Source organism: Salmo salar, chromosome 14 (assembly GCF_965601325.2).
Source record: "Salmo salar chromosome 14, fSalSal1, whole genome shotgun sequence".
In the NCBI taxonomy this organism is placed as follows: Eukaryota; Metazoa; Chordata; class Actinopteri; order Salmoniformes; family Salmonidae; genus Salmo; species Salmo salar.
This window is the reverse complement of record NC_138304.1, coordinates 51,253,079-51,274,108: the sequence shown is the minus strand read 5'-3', so window position 1 is coordinate 51,274,108 and position 21,030 is coordinate 51,253,079. Positions and strand designations below refer to the sequence as shown.

At 48.2% G+C, this 21,030-nt stretch overlaps 1 protein-coding gene across 5 annotated transcripts in view; it reads right to left on the bottom strand.

Moving 5' to 3' along the window:
* The window catches only part of LOC106595545 (receptor-type tyrosine-protein phosphatase mu), a 716,546-nt gene that overhangs the window by 181,733 nt on the left and 513,783 nt on the right, over positions 1-21,030 (bottom strand). For 3 of the 5 annotated variants that reach the window (XM_045694495.2, XM_045694501.2, XM_082961032.1), the window contains one exon: positions 5,227-5,256. The exons of the other annotated variants lie outside the window; for them this stretch is intronic. In XM_045694495.2, coding sequence (XP_045550451.1) covers positions 5,227-5,256 — 30 coding nt within the window. The remainder of the gene's footprint in view (positions 1-5,226; positions 5,257-21,030) is intronic. 5 annotated transcript variants of the gene reach the window in all.

Below are 21,030 nucleotides of genomic sequence, written 5' to 3'. Positions count from 1 at the left end.
GAGTAGAACCTGTATGCAAAATTTAAGGCTATTGTCTTGTAATGCAGGGAGAATGTGAATACGACAGAGCTAATTCTGAGAACCTAGTTTAGTGAGGTGGTATGCGTACGATCCAGAGATCCATATTATTCAAAAGATCCCCAAAAATATTTTTAGGGTATCACAAAGGGATAGATTGGAGTAGAATTTGTAAGCAAATTTAAGGCTATTGTCTTATAATGCAGGAAGAATGTGATTAAAATGTACATGTGACAGCAGCATTTTCAGCTAATTCTGAATATTGATGTTATCATCAGGTTATCATCACAGTTACATGGAGAGATGGAGAGATGGAGGGAGGGATGGAGAGAGGGATGGAGAGAGGGAGGGAGGGAGGGATGGATGGAGAGAGGGATGGAGGGAGGGAGGGATGGAGGGAGGGATGGAGAAATGGAGGGAGGGACAGAGAGATGGAGGGAGGGACAGAGAGATGGAGAGATGGAGGGAGAGATGGAGAGATGGAGGGAGAGATGGAGGAAGAGAGAGATTGAGGGAGGGAGGGAGGGAGGGAGGGAGGGAGGGAGGGAGGGAGGGAGGGAGGGAGGGAGGGAGGGAGGGAGGGAGGGAGAGAGAGAGAGAGATGGATGGAGAGATGGAAAGATGGATGGAGAGATGGAGGGACGGAGAGATGGAGAGATGAGAGATGGAGGGAGGGATTCACATGCAAGAACAATGGAAGAAAAGGAGGGATAGAGAGCATGAAAGCTGCAGTAGGTACCATTTCACAAGGGGACAGGTGGAGAGATGGGAGGATGGAGGAATGGATGGAGAGATGGAGAGATGAGGAGCAGTGTGAAGGAATAGAACTGGGCAGGGCCATGGAAGAGGAGAAGAGGAGAGGACAGGAGAGGAGAGTTTGACATGCTGTTTGGTGCCAGACAGAGTATTATATCAGATCATTGCTAATTCTCTATGCAATATATAGGACAGCATTGTTGGTTGCTTTTGTTGCTGGTATTTTTAGCCAGGAATGTACCCACCCAAACAATACGTATGAACTACCAGCAGTAGATAAGAAAAGGTCCCCTGTCAAGACAGGCATTTCATCATCTGACTTTGACAAGCCAAAAGAAAGAAAATCATTAAAAGCCAAATGGAAATTCATAAATGTCACGACTTCCGCCGAAGTCGGCTCCTCTCCTTGTTCGGGCGGCGTTCGGCGGTCGACGTCACCGGCTTTCTAGCCATCGCCGCTCCATTTTTCATTGATCCATTTGTTTTGTCTTGTTCCCTGCACACCTGGTTTTCATTCCCCCAATCACACTACATGTATTTATTCCTCTGTTCCCCCCCTCATGTCTGTGTGTGATTGTTTCTTGTTACGTGTCATTTTTTACACGCTATTTCTGGTGTGCGTTTATTCCGTTTTTTATATTCACGAGATATGTTTATTTGTTTGTACTTTATTATTGTGACTGTTTGCTCGTTTTTGCACTTTGGCATATTGGATGGAGGTTTCGTGTCACGTCCTGACCAGTAAAAGAGGTTGTTTGTTATTGTAGTTTGGTCAGGGCGTGGCAGGGGGTGTTTGTTTAGAGTGTTTCGGGGTTTGTTGGGCTATGTTCTTGTTAGTCTATTTCTATGTTAGTTCTAGTATGTCTATTTATATGTGGTGTTTATTGGGTTGACCTTCAATTGGAAGCAGCTGCTCCTAGTTTCTTCTAATTGAAGGTCCTATTTAAGAGGGGTGTTTTTTCCTATGGGATTTGTGGGTAGTTATGTCCTGTTTTGTGTTCGTGCACCTGACAGGACTGTTTAGTGTCGTTTGTTGTTTTTGTATACGTGTTTCTTTTGTTTTCCTTCTTTAATAAATGAAGAAGATGAGTTTACACGTTCCCACTGCGTTTTGGTCCAATCCCTACGACACCCGTGACATTTCGACGAAGTGGCGTCCGTCTGTTGGTTTCTCCTGCCTCAAAGTGTGCTCCTGTTCACAACTCTCTGCTCTCCTGCTCCTGACTCTCTGCTCTCCGCTCCCAGTACGCACTCCTGACTCCGCTCCCAGTACGCACTCCTGACTCCGCTCCCAGTACGCACTCCTGACTCCGCTCCCAGTACGCACTCCTGACTCCGCTCCCAGTACGCACTCCTGACTCCGCTCCCAGTACGCACTCCTGACTGCGCTCCCAGTACGCACTCCTGACTCCGCTCCCAGTACGCACTCCTGACTCCGCTCCCAGTACGCACTCCTGACTCTGCTCCCAGTACGCACTCCTGACTCCGCTCCCGGTACACACTCCTGACTCCGCTCCCGGTACACACTCCTGACTCCGCTCCCAGTACACACTCCTGACTCCGCTCCCGGTACACACTCCTGACTCCGCTCCCAGTACACACTCCTGACTCCGCTCCCAGTACACAGACCAATGACACATAAGCTATATTGATTGTCTCCACACAAACATATTCAGAAGCCAAATGATCACCAATGCAGTTTAGGTTCATCATTTGATAAACAACAAACTGCTTGGAGGTCAAAACGAGAATGATTCTCTGTTGTGAATTGTACAAAATACACTGCTCAAAAAAATAAAGGGAACACTTAAACAACACAATGTAACTCCAAGTCAATCACACTTCTGTGAAATCAAACTGTCCACTTAGGAAGCAACACTGATTGACAATAAATTTCACATGCTGTTGTGCAAATGGAATAGACAACAGGTGGAAATTATAGGCAATTACCAAGACACCCCCAATAAAGAAGTGGTTCTGCAGGTGGGGACCACAGACCACTTCTCAGTTCCTATGCTTCCTGGCTGATGTTTTGGTCACTTTTGAATGCTGGCGGTGCTTTCACTCTAGTGGTAGCATGAGACGGAGTCTACAACCCACACAAGTGGCTCAGGTAGTGCAGCTCATCCAGGATGGCACATCAATGTGAGCTGTGGCAAGAAGGTTTGCTGTGTCTGTCAGCGTAGTGTCCAGAGCATGGAGGCGCTACCAGGAGACAGGCCAGTATATCAGGAAACGTGGAGGAGGCCGTAAGAGGGCAACAACCCAGCAGCAGGACCGCTACCTCCGCCTTTGTGCAAGGAGGAGCAGGAGGAGCACGGCCAGAGCCCTGCAAAATGACCTCCAGCAGGCCACAAATGTGCATGTGTCTGCTCAAATGGTCAGAAACAGACTCCATGAGGGTGGTATGAGGGCCCGACGTCCACAGGTGGGGGTTGTGCTTACAGCCCAACACCGTGCAGGACGTTTGGCATTTGCCAGAGAACACCAAGATTGGCAAATTCGCCACTGGCGCCCTGTGCTCTTCTCAGATGAAAGCAGGTTCACACTGAGCACGTGACAGACGTGACAGTCTGGAGATGCTGTGGAGAACGTTCTGCTGCCTGCAACATCCTCCAGCATGACCGGTTTGGCGGTGGGTCAGTCATGGTGTGGGGTGGCATTTCTTTGGGCGGCCGCACAGCCCTCCATGTGCTCGCCAGAGGTAGCCTGACTGCCATTAGGTACCGAGATGAGTTCCTCAGACCCCTTGTGTGACCATATGCTGGTGCGGTTGGCCCTGGGTTCCTCCTAATGCAAGACAATGCTAGACCTCATGTGGCTGGAGTGTGTCAGCAGTTCCTGCAAGAGGAAGGCATTGATGCTATGGACTGGCCCGCCCGTTCCCCAGACCTGAATCCAATTGAGGACATCTGGGACATCATTTCTCGCTCCATCCACCAACGCCACGTTCCACCACAGACTGTCCAGGAGTTGGCGGATGCTTTAGTCCAGGTCTGGGAGGAGATCCCTCAGGAGACCATCCGCCACCTCATCAGGAGTATGCCCAGGCGTTGTAGGGAGGTCATACAGGCACGTGGAGGCCACACACACTACTGAGCCACATTTTGACTTGTTTTAAGGACATTACATCAAAGTTGGATAAGCCTGTAGTGTGGTTTTCCACTTTCATTTTGAGTGTGACTCCAAATCCAGACCTCCATGGGTTGATAAATTGGATTTCCATTGATTATTTTTGTGTGATTTTGTTGTCAGCACATTCAACTATGTAAAGAAAAAAGTATTTAATAAGATTATTTCATTCATTCAGATCTAGGATGTGTTATTTTAGTGTTCCCTTTATTTTTTTGAGCAGTATATATTATTGTACTAATAGTATAGAAAATATGCATGTAGCTTCCCTGTATGGAGAAAGCATGTCTGGCTAATGTCTGTCTGCAGGTGTTGTACAGCAGTTTGAAAAGAGACGGGCAAGCGGTACCGGAGCGCCAAGTCTAGGTCCAAGAGGCTTCTAAACAGCTTCTACCTCCAAGCCATAAGACTCCTGAACATCTAGTCAAATGGCTACCCAGACTACTCGCATCCCCCCCCCCCCCTTCCCCTTTCCACACCACTGCCACTCTCTGTGGTCATCTATACATAGTCACTTTGATAACTCTACCAACCGGTGCCCCCATACATTGACTCTGTACCAGTACCCCCCTGTATATATATTGTTATTTAGGGGCTCGTAAGTAAACATTTCACTGTAAGGTCTACACCTGTTGTATTCTGCGCATGTGACGATATGATGAGGAGACAGGGATGGAACTCTGTCTGCAGTTTGAAAGGAGACAGGAATACGAGGAGGAGACAGGGATGGAAGTCTGTCTGCAGTTTGAAAGGAGACAGGAATACGAGGAGGAGACAGGGGTGATACTCCAGGATTTTGCGCCAACCGGGATAGTAGACCAATCTGTGCGATGCGATATTTGAAAAGACACAATTTCACTTCCTGGCTGGCTTAATTTCCATCCTGTGTGGAGATATATCTGAGTCGAATCCTACAGCTGTATTTTAAAAGACTGCAGGTCTCTAATAAGAGCTCCATAATAGACTATAATGCCTACATAGACGCTTCATAAATCATTTATATGCAAATGTCATAGTGTGACATGAATTTGATCATAACGTTGAAACTAAAAGGGGGCCTATAAACAGCCAGGTAGAGAGGAGAAAGACTATGGCTACGGTTCTTCTCGTGTAAATACTAAGGTGCTTTGCTGACAATTGCATTGGTTCTATTGAACAGGGGATATTAAAACGAAAATGTAGCTGAAATATTGGAAATGTGTATTTGACTCAGGCCTGTGGGCGAGATGAATGACATGGTTCCAGTCTCAATGATGTAGTTTGGACGACAGAAAAGCAAAAGCATGGCACCAAGACTATTATGTTAAAGTGTTTACTTACAGGTAGTAAGTGTAGGAGTGGTAGGTTCTTCTGCCCAGTGGTACGTGGTAGGTGAGGTGGTACGTGGTAGGTGAGGTGGTACGTGGTAGGTGAGGTGGTACGTGGTAGGATATAAGCAGTGGAGGACGGAGGAACGGGGGAAAATGGAATGAAGGAAAGAAAAAGTAAAAATACATTAATGTTTGAAAAAAATTGATAAAATGGACAAAAACCATATGGTGGCTGGCAGGCAGGCAGGCATACATGAAAGGCAGACTAGTGAACGTGCAGAGCAAGGTTATAGCTTGGAGTTATGTGGCATGTAATGTGTGACCGATTCTTCCTACAGATTCATTCTCATTTTGTAAGCTAGTTGTTATTAAATACAGTTGGACTACAGGTCATGTTGAGAAATCACAACCGGTTAGCTGATGTACACACAACCGGTTAGCTGATGTACACACAACCGGTTAGCTGATGTACACACAACCGGTTAGCTGATGTACACACAACCGGTTAGCTGATGTACACACAACCGGTTAGCTGATGTACACACAACCGGTTAGCTGATGTACACACAACCGGTTAGCTGATGTATACACAACCGGTTAGCTGATGTATACAGAACCGGTTCAGTCTAAGACGTGTTAAAAACGGACGTATGTCATATTTGTGCATGCTGCCTCTTCGTAACATAAACACATACATCCATATTCTGAATATAGTTCATATACAGGTAGTGTTGTGAGAGCTAGTCGATGTATACACCTGCCCTACAGACATATGTCACATAAATGCATGGAGACAGAGACAAATTAAGATTAATTCCTAATTCTATGGATTTGACCTCCAAGGTTCCAAATCAGAATTTAGAATGTCTTAACAAGGTTGTAAATCAAAATATAATCAAATGGATCGGATTATATCATCTCCCCACTTCCTCTCTCATTTGATTAGGTCACACCGAAAATAATTCAGTTAAATAGCGTGACTGTTTGCATACTCCATACGGAATATCACACTGAACAAAAAGTCAAATGGTACATTACTGTAAAAACTAAGTATAGGTCTAGAAACAGGCTCCATTACCAAGGATATAGCATCTACCACTAATCCTACCACTCTCAGCGACATTACCAAGGACATATCATCTACCACTACATCTACCACTCCCACCTCCACTACCAAGGAACTAGCATCTACCACTCCCACCTCCATTACCAAGGAACTAGCATCTACCACTCCCACCTCCACTACCAAGGAACTAGCATCTACCACTCCCACCTCCACTACCAAGGAACTAGCATCTACCACTCCCACCTCCACTACCAAGGAACTAGCATCTACCACTCCCACCTCCACTACCAAGGAACTAGCATCTACCACTACATCTACCACTCCCACCGACATTACCAAGGAACTAGCATCTACCACTACCACCTCCACTACCAAGGAACTAGCATCTACCACTCCCACCTATATTACCAAGGAACGAGCATCTACCACTACATCAACCACTCCCACCTTCTATACCAAGGAACTAGCATCTACCACTACCACCTCCACTACCAAGGAACTAGCATCTACCACTACATCTACCACTCCCACCTACATTACCAAGGAACTAGCATCTACCACTCCCACCTCCATTACCAAGGAACTAGCATCTACCACTCCCACCTCCACTACCAAGGAACTAGCATCTACCAATCCCAACTGCATTACCAAGGAACTAGCATCTACCACTCCCACCTCCATTACCAAGGAACTAGCATCTATCACTCACACCTCTATTACCAAGGAACAAGCATCTATCACTCCCACCTCCATTACCAAGGAACTAGCATCTACCACTCCCACCAACAAGGAACAAGCATCTACCACTCCCACCTCTATTACCAAGGAACTAGCATCTACCACTCCCACCTCCATTACCAAGGAACTAGCATCTACAACTCCCACCTCCACTACCAAGGAACTAGCATCTACCACTCCCACCTCCACTACCAAGGAACTAGCATCTACCACTCCCACCTCCATTACCAAGGAACTAGCATCTACCACTCCCACCTCCACTACCAAGGAACTAGCATCTACCACTCCCACCTCCACTACCAAGGAACTAGCATCTACCACTCCCACCTCCACTACCAAGGAACTAGCATCTACCACTCCCACCTCCACTACCAAGGAACTAGCATCTACCACTACATCTACCACTCCCACCGACATTACCAAGGAACTAGCATCTACCACTACCACCTCCACTACCAAGGAACTAGCATCTACCACTCCCACCTATATTACCAAGGAACAAGCATCTACCACTACATCAACCACTCCCACCTTCTATACCAAGGAACTAGCATCTACCACTACCACCTCCACTACCAAGGAACTAGCATCTACCACTACATCTACCACTCCCACCTACATTACCAAGGAACTAGCATCTACCACTCCCACCTCCATTACCAAGGAACTAGCATCTACCACTCCCACCTCCACTACCAAGGAACTAGCATCTACCAATCCCAACTGCATTACCAAGGAACTAGCATCTACCACTCCCACCTCCATTACCAAGGAACTAGCATCTACCACCCACACCTCTATTACCAAGGAACAAGCATCTACCACTCCCACCTCCATTACCAAGGAACTAGCATCTACCACTCCCACCAACAAGGAACAAGCATCTACCACTCCCACCTCTATTACCAAGGAACTAGCATCTACCACTCCCACCGCCATTACCAAGGAACTAGCATCTACCACTCCCACCTCCACTACCAAGGAACTAGCATCTACCACTCCCACCTCCACTACCAAGGAACTAGCATCTACCACTACATCTACCACTCCCACCGACATTGCCAAGGAACTAGCATCTACCACTACCACCTCCACTACCAAGGAACTAGCATCTACCACTCCCACCTATATTACCAAGGAACGAGCATCTACCACTACATCAACCACTCCCACCTTCTATACCAAGGAACTAGCATCTACCACTACCACGGAACTAGCATCTACCACTACATCTACCACTCCCACCTACAATACCAAGGAACTAGCATCTACCACTCCCACCTCCATTACCAAGGAACTAGCATCTACCACTCCCACCTCCACTACCAAGGAACTAGCATCTACCAATCCCAACTGCATTACCAAGGAACTAGCATCTACCACTCCCACCTCCATTACCAAGGAACTAGCATCTACCACTCACACCTCTATTACCAAGGAACAAGCATCTACCACTCCCACCTCCATTACCAAGGAACTAGCATCTACCACTCCCACCAACAAGGAACAAGCACCTACCACTCCCACCTCTATTACCAAGGAACTAGCATCTACCACTCCCACCTCCATTACCAAGGACCTAGCATCTACCATTCCCACCAACAAGGAACTAGCATCTACCACTCCCACCTCCACAACCAAGGAACTAGCATCTACCACTCCCACAACAAAGGAACTAGCATCTACCACTACATCTACCACTCCCACCTCCATTACAAAGGAACTAGCATCTACCAATCCATCTACCACTCCCACCTCCATTACCAAGGAACTAGCATCTACCACTCCCACCAACGTGGAACTAGCATCTACCACTCCCAACTCCACAACCATGGAAGTAGCATCTACCACTCCCACAACAAAGGAACTAGCATCTACCACTCCCAACTCTATTACCAAGGAACTAGCATCTACCACTCCCACCTCCACTACCAAGGAACTAGCATCTACCACTCCCACAACAAAGGAACTAGCATCTACCACTCTCACCTCCACTGCCAAGGAACAAGCATCTACAACTCCCACCTCCATTACAAAGTACCTAGCATCTACCACTCCCACATCCAAGGAACTAGCATCTACCACTCCCACCTCTATTACCAAGGAACTAGCATCTACCACTACATCTACCACTCCCACCTCCACAACCAAGGAACTAGCATCTACCACTACATCTACCACTCCCACCCCCATTACCAAGGAACTAGCATCTACCACTCCCACAACCAAGGAACTACCATCTACCACTCCCACCTCTATTACCAAGGAACTAGCATCTACCACTACATCTACCACCCCCATTACCAAGGAACAAGCATCTACCACTCCCACCTCCATTACCAAGGACCTAGCATCTACCACTCCCACCACCAACAACAAGGAACTAGCATCTACCACTCCCACCTCCACTACCAAGGAACAAGCATCTACCACTCCCACCTCCGTTACCAAGGACCTAGCATCTACCACTCGCAACTCCACAACAAAGGAACTAGCATCTATCACTACATCTACCACTCCCACCTCAATTACCAATGAACAAGCATCTTCCACTCCCACCTCTATTACCAAGGAACTAGCATCTACCACGACATCTACCACTCCCACCTCCATTAACAACGAACTAGCATCTACCACTCCCACCTCCATTACCAAGGACCTAGCATCTACCACTCCCACAACAAAGGAACTAGCATCTACCACTCCCAACTCTATTACCAAGGAACTAGCATCTACCACTCCCACCTCCACTACCAAGGAACTAGCATCTACCACTCCCACAACAAAGGAACTAGCATCTACCACTACATCTACCACTCCCACCTCCATTACCAAGGAACTAGCATCTACCACTCCCACCTCCATTACCAAGGAACTAGCTTCTACCACTCCACCCTCCTCTACCAAGGAACAAGCATCTACCACTCCCACAACAAAGGAACTAGCATCTACCACTCCCACCTCTATTACCAAGGAACTAGCATCTACCACACACACCTCCATTACCAAGGACCTAGCATCTACCACTCCCACCAACAAGGAACTAGCATCTACCACTCCCACCTCCACAACCAAGGAACTAGCATCTACCACTACATCTACCACTCCCACACCCATTACCAAGGAACTAGCATCTAACACTCACACAACCAAGGAACTAGCATCTACCACTCCCACCTCTATTACCAAGGAACTAGCATCTACCACTACATCTACCACTCCCATTACCAAGGAACAAGCATCTACCACTCCCACCTCCATTACCAAGGACCTAGCATCTACCACTCCAACCACCAACAAGGAACTAGCATCTACCACTCCCACCTCCACTACCAAGGAACAAGAATCTACCACTCCCACCTCCGTTACCAAGGACCTAGCATCTACCACTCCCACCTCTATTACCAAGGAACTAGCATCTACCACGACATCTACCACTCCCACCTCCATTAACAACGAACTAGCATCTACCACTCCCACCTCCATTACCAAGGACCTAGCATCTACCACTCCCACCTCCACAACCAAGGAACTAGCATCTACCACTCCCACAACAAAGGAACTAGCATCTACCACTACATCTACCACTCCCACCTCCATTACCAAGGAACTAGCATCTACCACTACATCTACCACTCCCACCTCCATTACCAAGGAACTAGCATCTACCACTACATCTACCACTCCCACCTCCACAACCAAGGAACTAGCATCTACCACTACATCTACCACTCCCACCTCCATTAACAACGAACTAGCATCTACCACTCCCACCTCCATTACCAAGGACCTAGCATCTACCACTCCCACCTCCACAACCAAGGAACTAGCATCTACCACTCCCACAAAAAAGGAACTAGCATCTACCACTCCCACCTCTATTACCAAGGAACTAGCATCTACCACACCCACCTCCATTACCAAGGACCTAGCATCTACCACTCCCACCAACAAGGAACTAGCATCTACCACTCCCACCTCCACAACCAAGGAACTAGCATCTACCACTCCCACAACAAAGGAACTAGCATCTACCACTCCCACCTCTATTACCAAGGAACAAGCATCTACCACTCCCACCTCCAATACCAAGTACCTAGCATCTACCACTCCCACCTCCCTTACCAAGTACCTAGCATCTACCACTCCCACCTCCATTACCAAGGAACTAGCATCTACCACTACCACCTCTACTACCAAGGAACAAGCATCTACCACTCCCGCACCCCTTACCAAAGACCTAGCATCTACCACTCCCACAACCAAGGACCTAGCATCTACCACTCCCACCTCCACAACCAAGGAACTAGCATCTACCACTACATCTACCACTCCAACCTCCACTACCAAGGAACAAGCATCTACCACTCCCACCCCCATTACCAAGGAACTAGCATCTAACACTCCCACAACCAAGGAACTAGCATCTACCACTCCCACCTCCACAACCAAGGAACTAGCATCTACCACTCCCACCTCTATTACCAAGGAACTAGCATCTACCACTACATCTACCACTCCCATTACCAAGGAACAAGCATCTACCACTCCCACCTCCATTACCAAGGACCTAGCATCTACCACTCCCACCACCACCAACAAGGAACTAGCATCTACCACTCCCACCTCCACTACCAAGGAACAAGCATCTACCACTCCCACCCCCATTACCAAGGAACTAGCATCTAACACTCCCACAACCAAGGAACTAGCATCTACCACTCCCACCTCCACAACCAAGGAACTAGCATCTACCACTACATCTACCACTCCCACCTCAATTACCAATGAACTAGCATCTACCACTCCCACCTCTATTACCAAGGAACTAGCATCTACCACTACATCTACCACTCCCACCTCCATTAACAACGAACTAGCATCTACCACTCCCACCTCCATTACCAAGGACCTAGCATCTACCACTCCCACCTCCACAACCAAGGAACTAGCATCTACCACTCCCACAACAAAGGAACTAGCATCTACTACTACATCTAACACTCCCACCTCCATTACCAAGGAACTAGCATCTACCACTCCCATCTCCATTACCAAGGAACTAAAATCTACCACTACATCTACCACTCCCACCTCCATTACAAAGTAACTAGCATCTACCACTCCCACCTCCATTACCAAGGAACTAGCATCTACCAATCCCAACTGCATTACCAAGGAACTAGCATCTACCACTCCCACCTCCATTACCAAGGAACTAGCACCTACCACTCACACCTCTATTACCAAGGAACAAGCATCTACCACTCCCACATCCATTACAAAGGAACTAGCATCTACCACTACATCTACCACTCCCACCTCCATTACAAAGGAACTAGCATCTACCAATCCATCTACCACTCCCACCTCCATTACCAAGGAACAAGCATCTACCACTCCCACCTCCATTACCAAGGACCTAGCATCTACCACGCCCACTAACCTGGAACTAGCATCTACCACTCCCAACTCCACAACCATGGAAGTAGCATCTACCACTCCCACAACAAAGGAACTAGCATCTACCACTCCCAACTCTATTACCAAGGAACTAGTATCTACCACTCCCACCTCCATTACCAAGGACCTAGCATCTACCACTCCCACAACAAAGGAACTAGCATCTACCACTACATCTACCACTCCCACCTCCATTACCAAGGAACTAGCATCTACCACTACATCTACCACTCCCACCTCCATTACCAAGGAACTAGCATATACCACTCCCACCTCCATTACCAAGGAACTAGCTTCTACCACTCCACCCTCCACTACCAAGGAACAAGCATCTACCACTCCCACAACAAAGGAACTAGCATCTACCACTCCCACCTCTATTACCAAGGAACTAGCATCTACCACACCCAACTCCATTACCAAGGACCTAGCATCTACCACTCCCACCAACAAGGAACTAGCATCTACCACTCCCACCTCCACAACCAAGGAACTAGCATCTACCACTCCCACAACAAAGGAACTAGCATCTACCACTCCCAACTCTATTACCAAGGAACTAGCATCTACCACTCCCACCTCCACTACCAAGGAACTAGCATCTACCACTCCCACAACAAAGGAACTAGCAAATACCACTCCCACCTCCACTACCAAGGAACAAGCATCTACCACTCCCACCTCCAATACCAAGTACCTAGCATCTACCACTCCCACCTCCATTACCAAGGAACTAGCATCTACCACTACCAGCTCTACTACCAAGGAACAAGCATCTACCACTCCCGCGCCCATTACCAAGGACCTAGCATCTACCACTCCCACAACCAAGGAACTAGCATCTACCACTCCCACCTCTATTACCAAGGAACTAGCATCTACCACTACATCTACCACTCCCACCTCCACAACCAAGGAACTAGCATCTACCACTACATCTACCACTCCCACCTCCATTACCAAGGACCTAGCATCTACCACTCCCACCTCCACAACCAAGGAACTAGCATCTACCACTCCCACAACAAAGGAACTAGCATCTACCACTCCCACCTCTATTACCAAGGAACTAGCATCTACCACACCCACCTCCATTACCAAGGACCTAGCATCTACCACTCCCACCAACAAGGAACTAGCATCTACCACTCCCACCTCCACAACCAAGGAACTAGCATCTACCACTCCCACAACAAAGGAACTAGCATCTACCACTCCCAACTCTATTACCAAGGAACTAGCATCTACCACTCCCACCTCCACTACAAAGGAACTAGCATCTACCACTCCCACAACAAAGGAACTAGCAAATACCACTCCCACCTCCACTACCAAGGAACAAGCATCTACCACTCCCACCTCCATTACCAAGTACCTAGCATCTACCACTCCCACCTCCATTACCAAGGAACTAGCATCTACCACTACCACCTCTACTACCAAGGAACAAGCATCTACCACTCCCGCACCCCTTACCAAAGACCTAGCATCTACCACTCCCACAACCAAGGACCTAGCATCTACCACTCCCACCTCCACAACCAAGGAACTAGCATCTACCACTACATCTACCACTCCCACCTCCACTCCCAAGGAACAAGCATCTACCACTCCCACCCCCATTACCAAGGAACCAGCATCTAACACTCCCACAACCAAGGAACTAGCATCTACCACTCCCACCTCCACAACCAAGGAACTAGCATCTACCACTCCCACCTCTATTACCAAGGAACTAGCATCTACCACTACATCTACCACTTCCACCTCCACAACCAAGGAACTTGCATCTACCACTACATCTACCACTCCCACCTCCACTACCAAGGAACAATCATCTACCACTCCCACCCCCATTACCAAGGAACTAGCATCTAACACTCCCACAACCAAGGAACTAGCATCTACCACTCCCACCTCCACTACCAAGGAACAAGCATCTACCACTCCCACCCCCATTACCAAGGAACTAGCATCTAACACTCCCACAACCAAGGAACTAGCATCTACCACTCCCACCTCTATTACCAAGGAACTAGCATCTACCACTACATCTACCACTCCCATTACCAAGGAACAAGCATCTACCACTCCCACCTCCATTACCAAGGACCTAGCATCTACCACTCCCACCACCACAACCAAGGAACTAGCATCTACCACTACATCTACCACTCCCACCTCAATTACCAATGAACTAGCATCTACCACTCCCACCTCTATTACCAAGGAACTAGCATCTACCACTACATCTACCACTCCCACCTCCATTAACAACGAACTAGCATCTACCACTCCCACCTCCATTACCAAGGACCTAGCATCTACCACTCCCACCTCCACAACCAAGGAACTAGCATCTACCACTCCCACAACAAAGGAACTAGCATCTACTACTACATCTAACACTCCCACCTCCATTACCAAGGAACTAGCATCTACCACTCCCATCTCCATTACCAAGGAACTAAAATCTACCACTACATCTACCACTCCCACCTCCATTACAAAGTAACTAGCATCTACCACTCCCACCTCCATTACCAAGGAACTAGCATCTACCAATCCCAACTGCATTACCAAGGAACTAGCATCTACCACTCCCACCTCCATTACCAAGGAACTAGCACCTACCACTCACACCTCTATTACCAAGGAACAAGCATCTACCACTCCCACATCCATTACAAAGGAACTAGCATCTACCACTACATCTACCACTCCCACCTCCATTACAAAGGAACTAGCATCTACCAATCCATCTACCACTCCCACCTCCATTACCAAGGAACAAGCATCTACCACTCCCACCTCCATTACCAAGGACCTAGCATCTACCACGCCCACTAACCTGGAACTAGCATCTACCACTCCCAACTCCACAACCATGGAAGTAGCATCTACCACTCCCACAACAAAGGAACTAGCATCTACCACTCCCAACTCTATTACCAAGGAACTAGTATCTACCACTCCCACCTCCATTACCAAGGACCTAGCATCTACCACTCCCACAACAAAGGAACTAGCATCTACCACTACATCTACCACTCCCACCTCCATTACCAAGGAACTAGCATCTACCACTACATCTACCACTCCCACCTCCATTACCAAGGAACTAGCATATACCACTCCCACCTCCATTACCAAGGAACTAGCTTCTACCACTCCACCCTCCACTACCAAGGAACAAGCATCTACCACTCCCACAACAAAGGAACTAGCATCTACCACTCCCACCTCTATTACCAAGGAACTAGCATCTACCACACCCAACTCCATTACCAAGGACCTAGCATCTACCACTCCCACCAACAAGGAACTAGCATCTACCACTCCCACCTCCACAACCAAGGAACTAGCATCTACCACTCCCACAACAAAGGAACTAGCATCTACCACTCCCAACTCTATTACCAAGGAACTAGCATCTACCACTCCCACCTCCACTACCAAGGAACTAGCATCTACCACTCCCACAACAAAGGAACTAGCAAATACCACTCCCACCTCCACTACCAAGGAACAAGCATCTACCACTCCCACCTCCAATACCAAGTACCTAGCATCTACCACTCCCACCTCCATTACCAAGGAACTAGCATCTACCACTACCAGCTCTACTACCAAGGAACAAGCATCTACCACTCCCGCGCCCATTACCAAGGACCTAGCATCTACCACTCCCACAACCAAGGAACTAGCATCTACCACTCCCACCTCTATTACCAAGGAACTAGCATCTACCACTACATCTACCACTCCCACCTCCACAACCAAGGAACTAGCATCTACCACTACATCTACCACTCCCACCTCCATTAACAACGAACTAGCATCTACCACTCCCACCTCCATTACCAAGGACCTAGCATCTACCACTCCCACCTCCACAACCAAGGAACTAGCATCTACCACTCCCACAACAAAGGAACTAGCATCTACCACTCCCACCTCTATTACCAAGGAACTAGCATCTACCACACCCACCTCCATTACCAAGGACCTAGCATCTACCACTCCCACCAACAAGGAACTAGCATCTACCACTCCCACCTCCACAACCAAGGAACTAGCATCTACCACTCCCACAACAAAGGAACTAGCATCTACCACTCCCAACTCTATTACCAAGGAACTAGCATCTACCACTCCCACCTCCACTACAAAGGAACTAGCATCTACCACTCCCACAACAAAGGAACTAGCAAATACCACTCCACCTCCACTACCAAGGAACAAGCATCTACCACTCCCACCTCCATTACCAAGTACCTAGCATCTACCACTCCCACCTCCATTACCAAGGAACTAGCATCTACCACTACCACCTCTACTACCAAGGAACAAGCATCTACCACTCCCGCACCCCTTACCAAAGACCTAGCATCTACCACTCCCACAACCAAGGACCTAGCATCTACCACTCCCACCTCCACAACCAAGGAACTAGCATCTACCACTACATCTACCACTCCCACCTCCACTCCCAAGGAACAAGCATCTACCACTCCCACCCCCATTACCAAGGAACCAGCATCTAACACTCCCACAACCAAGGAACTAGCATCTACCACTCCCACCTCCACAACCAAGGAACTAGCATCTACCACTCCCACCTCTATTACCAAGGAACTAGCATCTACCACTACATCTACCACTTCCACCTCCACAACCAAGGAACTTGCATCTACCACTACATCTACCACTCCCACCTCCACTACCAAGGAACAATCATCTACCACTCCCACCCCCATTACCAAGGAACTAGCATCTAACACTCCCACAACCAAGGAACTAGCATCTACAACTCCCACCTCCACTACCAAGGAACAAGCATCTACCACTCCCACCCCCATTACCAAGGAACTAGCATCTAACACTCCCACAACCAAGGAACTAGCATCTACCACTCCCCACCATCTATTACCAAGGAACTAGCATCTACCACTACATCTACCACTCCCATTACCAAGGAACAAGCATCTACCACTCCCACCTCCATTACCAAGGACCTAGCATCTACCACTCCCACCACCACAACCAAGGAACTAGCATCTACCACTACATCTACCACTCCCACCTCAATTACCAATGAACTAGCATCTACCACTCCCACCTCTATTACCAAGGAACTAGCATCTACCACTACATCTACCACTCCCACCTCCATTAACAACGAACTAGCATCTACCACTCCCACCTCCATTACCAAGGACCTAGCATCTACCACTCCCACCTCCACAACCAAGGAACTAGCATCTACCACTCCCACAACAAAGGAACTAGCATCTACTACTACATCTAACACTCCCACCTCCATTACCAAGGAACTAGCATCTACCACTCCCACCTCCATTACCAAGGAACTAACATCTACCACTACATCTACCACTCCCACCTCCATTACAAAGTAACTAGCATCTACCACTCCCACCTCCATTACCAAGGAACTAGAATCTACCACTCCCACCTCCAATACCAAGGAACTAGCATCTACCAATCCCACCTCCATTACCAAGGAACTAGCATCTACCACTCACACCTCTATTACCAAGGAAAAAGCATCTACCACTCCCACCTCCATTACCAAGGAACTAGCATCTACCACTCCCACCAACAAGGAACAAGCATCTACCACTCCCACCTCCATTACCAAGGACCAAGCATCTACAACTCCCACCAACAAGGAACTAGCATCTACCACTCCCACCTCCACAACCAAGGAACTAGCATCTACCACTCCCACAACAAAGGAACTAGCATCTACCACTACATCTACCACTCCCACCTCCATTACAAAGGAACTAGCATCTACCACTCCATCTACCACTCCCACCTCCATTACCAAGGAACTAGCATCTACCACTCCCACCTCCATTACCAAGGAACTAGCATCTACCACTCCACCCTCCACTACCAAGGAACAAGCATCTACCACTCCCACCTCCATTACCAAGGACCTAGCATCTACCACTCCCACCAACCTGGAACTAGCATCTACCACTCCCAACTCCACAACCATGGAAGTAGCATCTACCACTCCCACAACAAAGGAACTAGCATCTACCACTCCCAACTCTATTACCAAGGAACTAGCATCTACCACTCCCACCTCCACTACCAAGGAACTAGCATCTACCACTCCCACAACAAAGGAACTAGCATCTACCACTCTCACCTCCACTACCAAGGAACAAGCATCTACCACTCCCACCCTATTACCAAGTACCTAGCATCTACCACTCCCACATCCAAGGAACTAGCATCTACCACTCCCACCTCCATTACCAAGGAACTAGCATCTACCACTACCACCTCTACTACCAAGGAACAAGCATCTACCACTCCCGCGCCCATTACCAAGGACCTAGCATCTACCACTCCCACAACCAAGGAACTAGCATCTACCAATCCCACCTCTATTACCAAGGAACTAGCATCTACCACAACATCTACCACTCCCACCTCCACAACCAAGGAACTAGCATCTACCACTACATCTACCACTCCCACCCCCATTACCAAGGAACTAGCATCTAACACTCCCACAACCAAGGAACTAGCATCTACCACTCCCACCTCTATTACCAAGGAACTAGCATCTACCACTACATCTACCACTCCCATTACCAAGGAACAAGCATCTACCACACCTACCTCCATCACCAAGGACCTAGCATCTACCACTCCTACCACCACCAACAAGGAACTAGCATCTACCACTCCCACCTCCACTACCAAGGAACAAGAAACTACCACTCCCACCTCCGTTACCAAGGACCTAGCATCTACCACTCCCACCTCCACAACCAAGGAACTAGCATCTACCACTACATCTACCACTCCCACCTCAATTACCAATGAACTAGCATCTACCACTCCCACCTCTATTACCAAGGAACTAGCATCTACCACTACATCTACCACTCCCACCTCCATTACCAAGGACCTAGCATCTACCACTCCCACCTCCACAACCAAGGAACTAGCATCTACCACTCCCACAACAAAGGAACTAGCATCTACCACTACATCTACCACTCCCACCTCCATTACCAAGGAACTAGCATCTACCACTACATCTACCACTCCCACCTCCATTACCAAGGAACTAGCATCTACCACTCCCACCTCCATTACCAAGGAACTAGCATCTACCACTCCACCCTCCACTACCAAGGAACAAGAATCTACCACTCCCACAACAAAGGAACTAGCATCTACCACTCCCAACTCTATTACCAAGGAACTAGCATCTACCACACCCACCTCCATTACCAAGGACCTAGCATCTACCACTCCCACCAACAAGGAACTAGCATCTACCACTCCCACCTCCACAACCAAGGAACTAGCATCTACCACTCCCACAACAAAGGAACTAGCATCTACCACTCCCAACTCTATTACCAAGGAACTAGCATCTACCACTCCCACCTCCACTACCAGGAACTAGCATCTACCACTCCCACAACAAAGGAACTAGCAAATACCACTCCCACCTCCGTTACCAAGGACCTAGCATCTACCACTCCCACCTCCACAACCAAGGAACTAGCATCTACCACTACATCTACCACTCCCACCTCAATTACCAATGAACTAGCATCTACCACACCCACCTCCATTACCAAGGACCTAGCATCTACCACTCCGACCAACAAGGAACTAGCATCTACCAATCCCACCTCCACAACCAAGGAACAAGTATGTACCACTCCCACATCCATTACCAAGGACATAGCATCTACCACTCCCACAACCAAGGAACTAGCATCTACCACTCCCACCTCCACTACCAAGGAACTAGCATCTACCACTCCCAACTCTATTACCAAGGACCTAGCATCTACCACTCCCACCTCCACAACCAAGGAACTCGCATCTACCACTACATCTACCACTCCAACCTCAATTACCAATGAACTAGCATCTACCACTCCCACCTCTATTACCAAGGAACTAGCATCTACCACTACATCTACCACTCCCACCTCCATTACCAAGGACCTAGCATCTACCACTCCCACCAACAAGGAACTAGCATCTACCACTCCCACCTCCACAACGAAGGAACTAGCATCTACCACTCCCACAACAAAGGAACTAGCATCTACCACTCCCAACTCTATTACCAAGGAACTAGCATCTACCACTCCCACCTCCACTACCAGGAACTAGCATCTACCACTCCCAACTCTATTACCAAGGAACTAGCATCTACCACACCCACCTCCATTACCAAGGACCTAGCATCTACCACTCCCACCAACAAGGAACTAGCATCTACCACTCCCACCTCCACAACCAAGGAACTAGCATCTACCACTCCCACAACAAAGGAACTAGCATCTACCACTCCCAACTCTATTACCAAGGAACTAGCATCTACCACTCCCACCTCCACTACCAGGAACTAGCATCTACCACTCCCACAACAAAGGAACTAGCAAATACCACTCCCACCTCCGTTACCAAGGACCTAGCATCTACCACTCCTACCTCCACAACCAAGGAACTAGCGTCTACCACTACATCTAC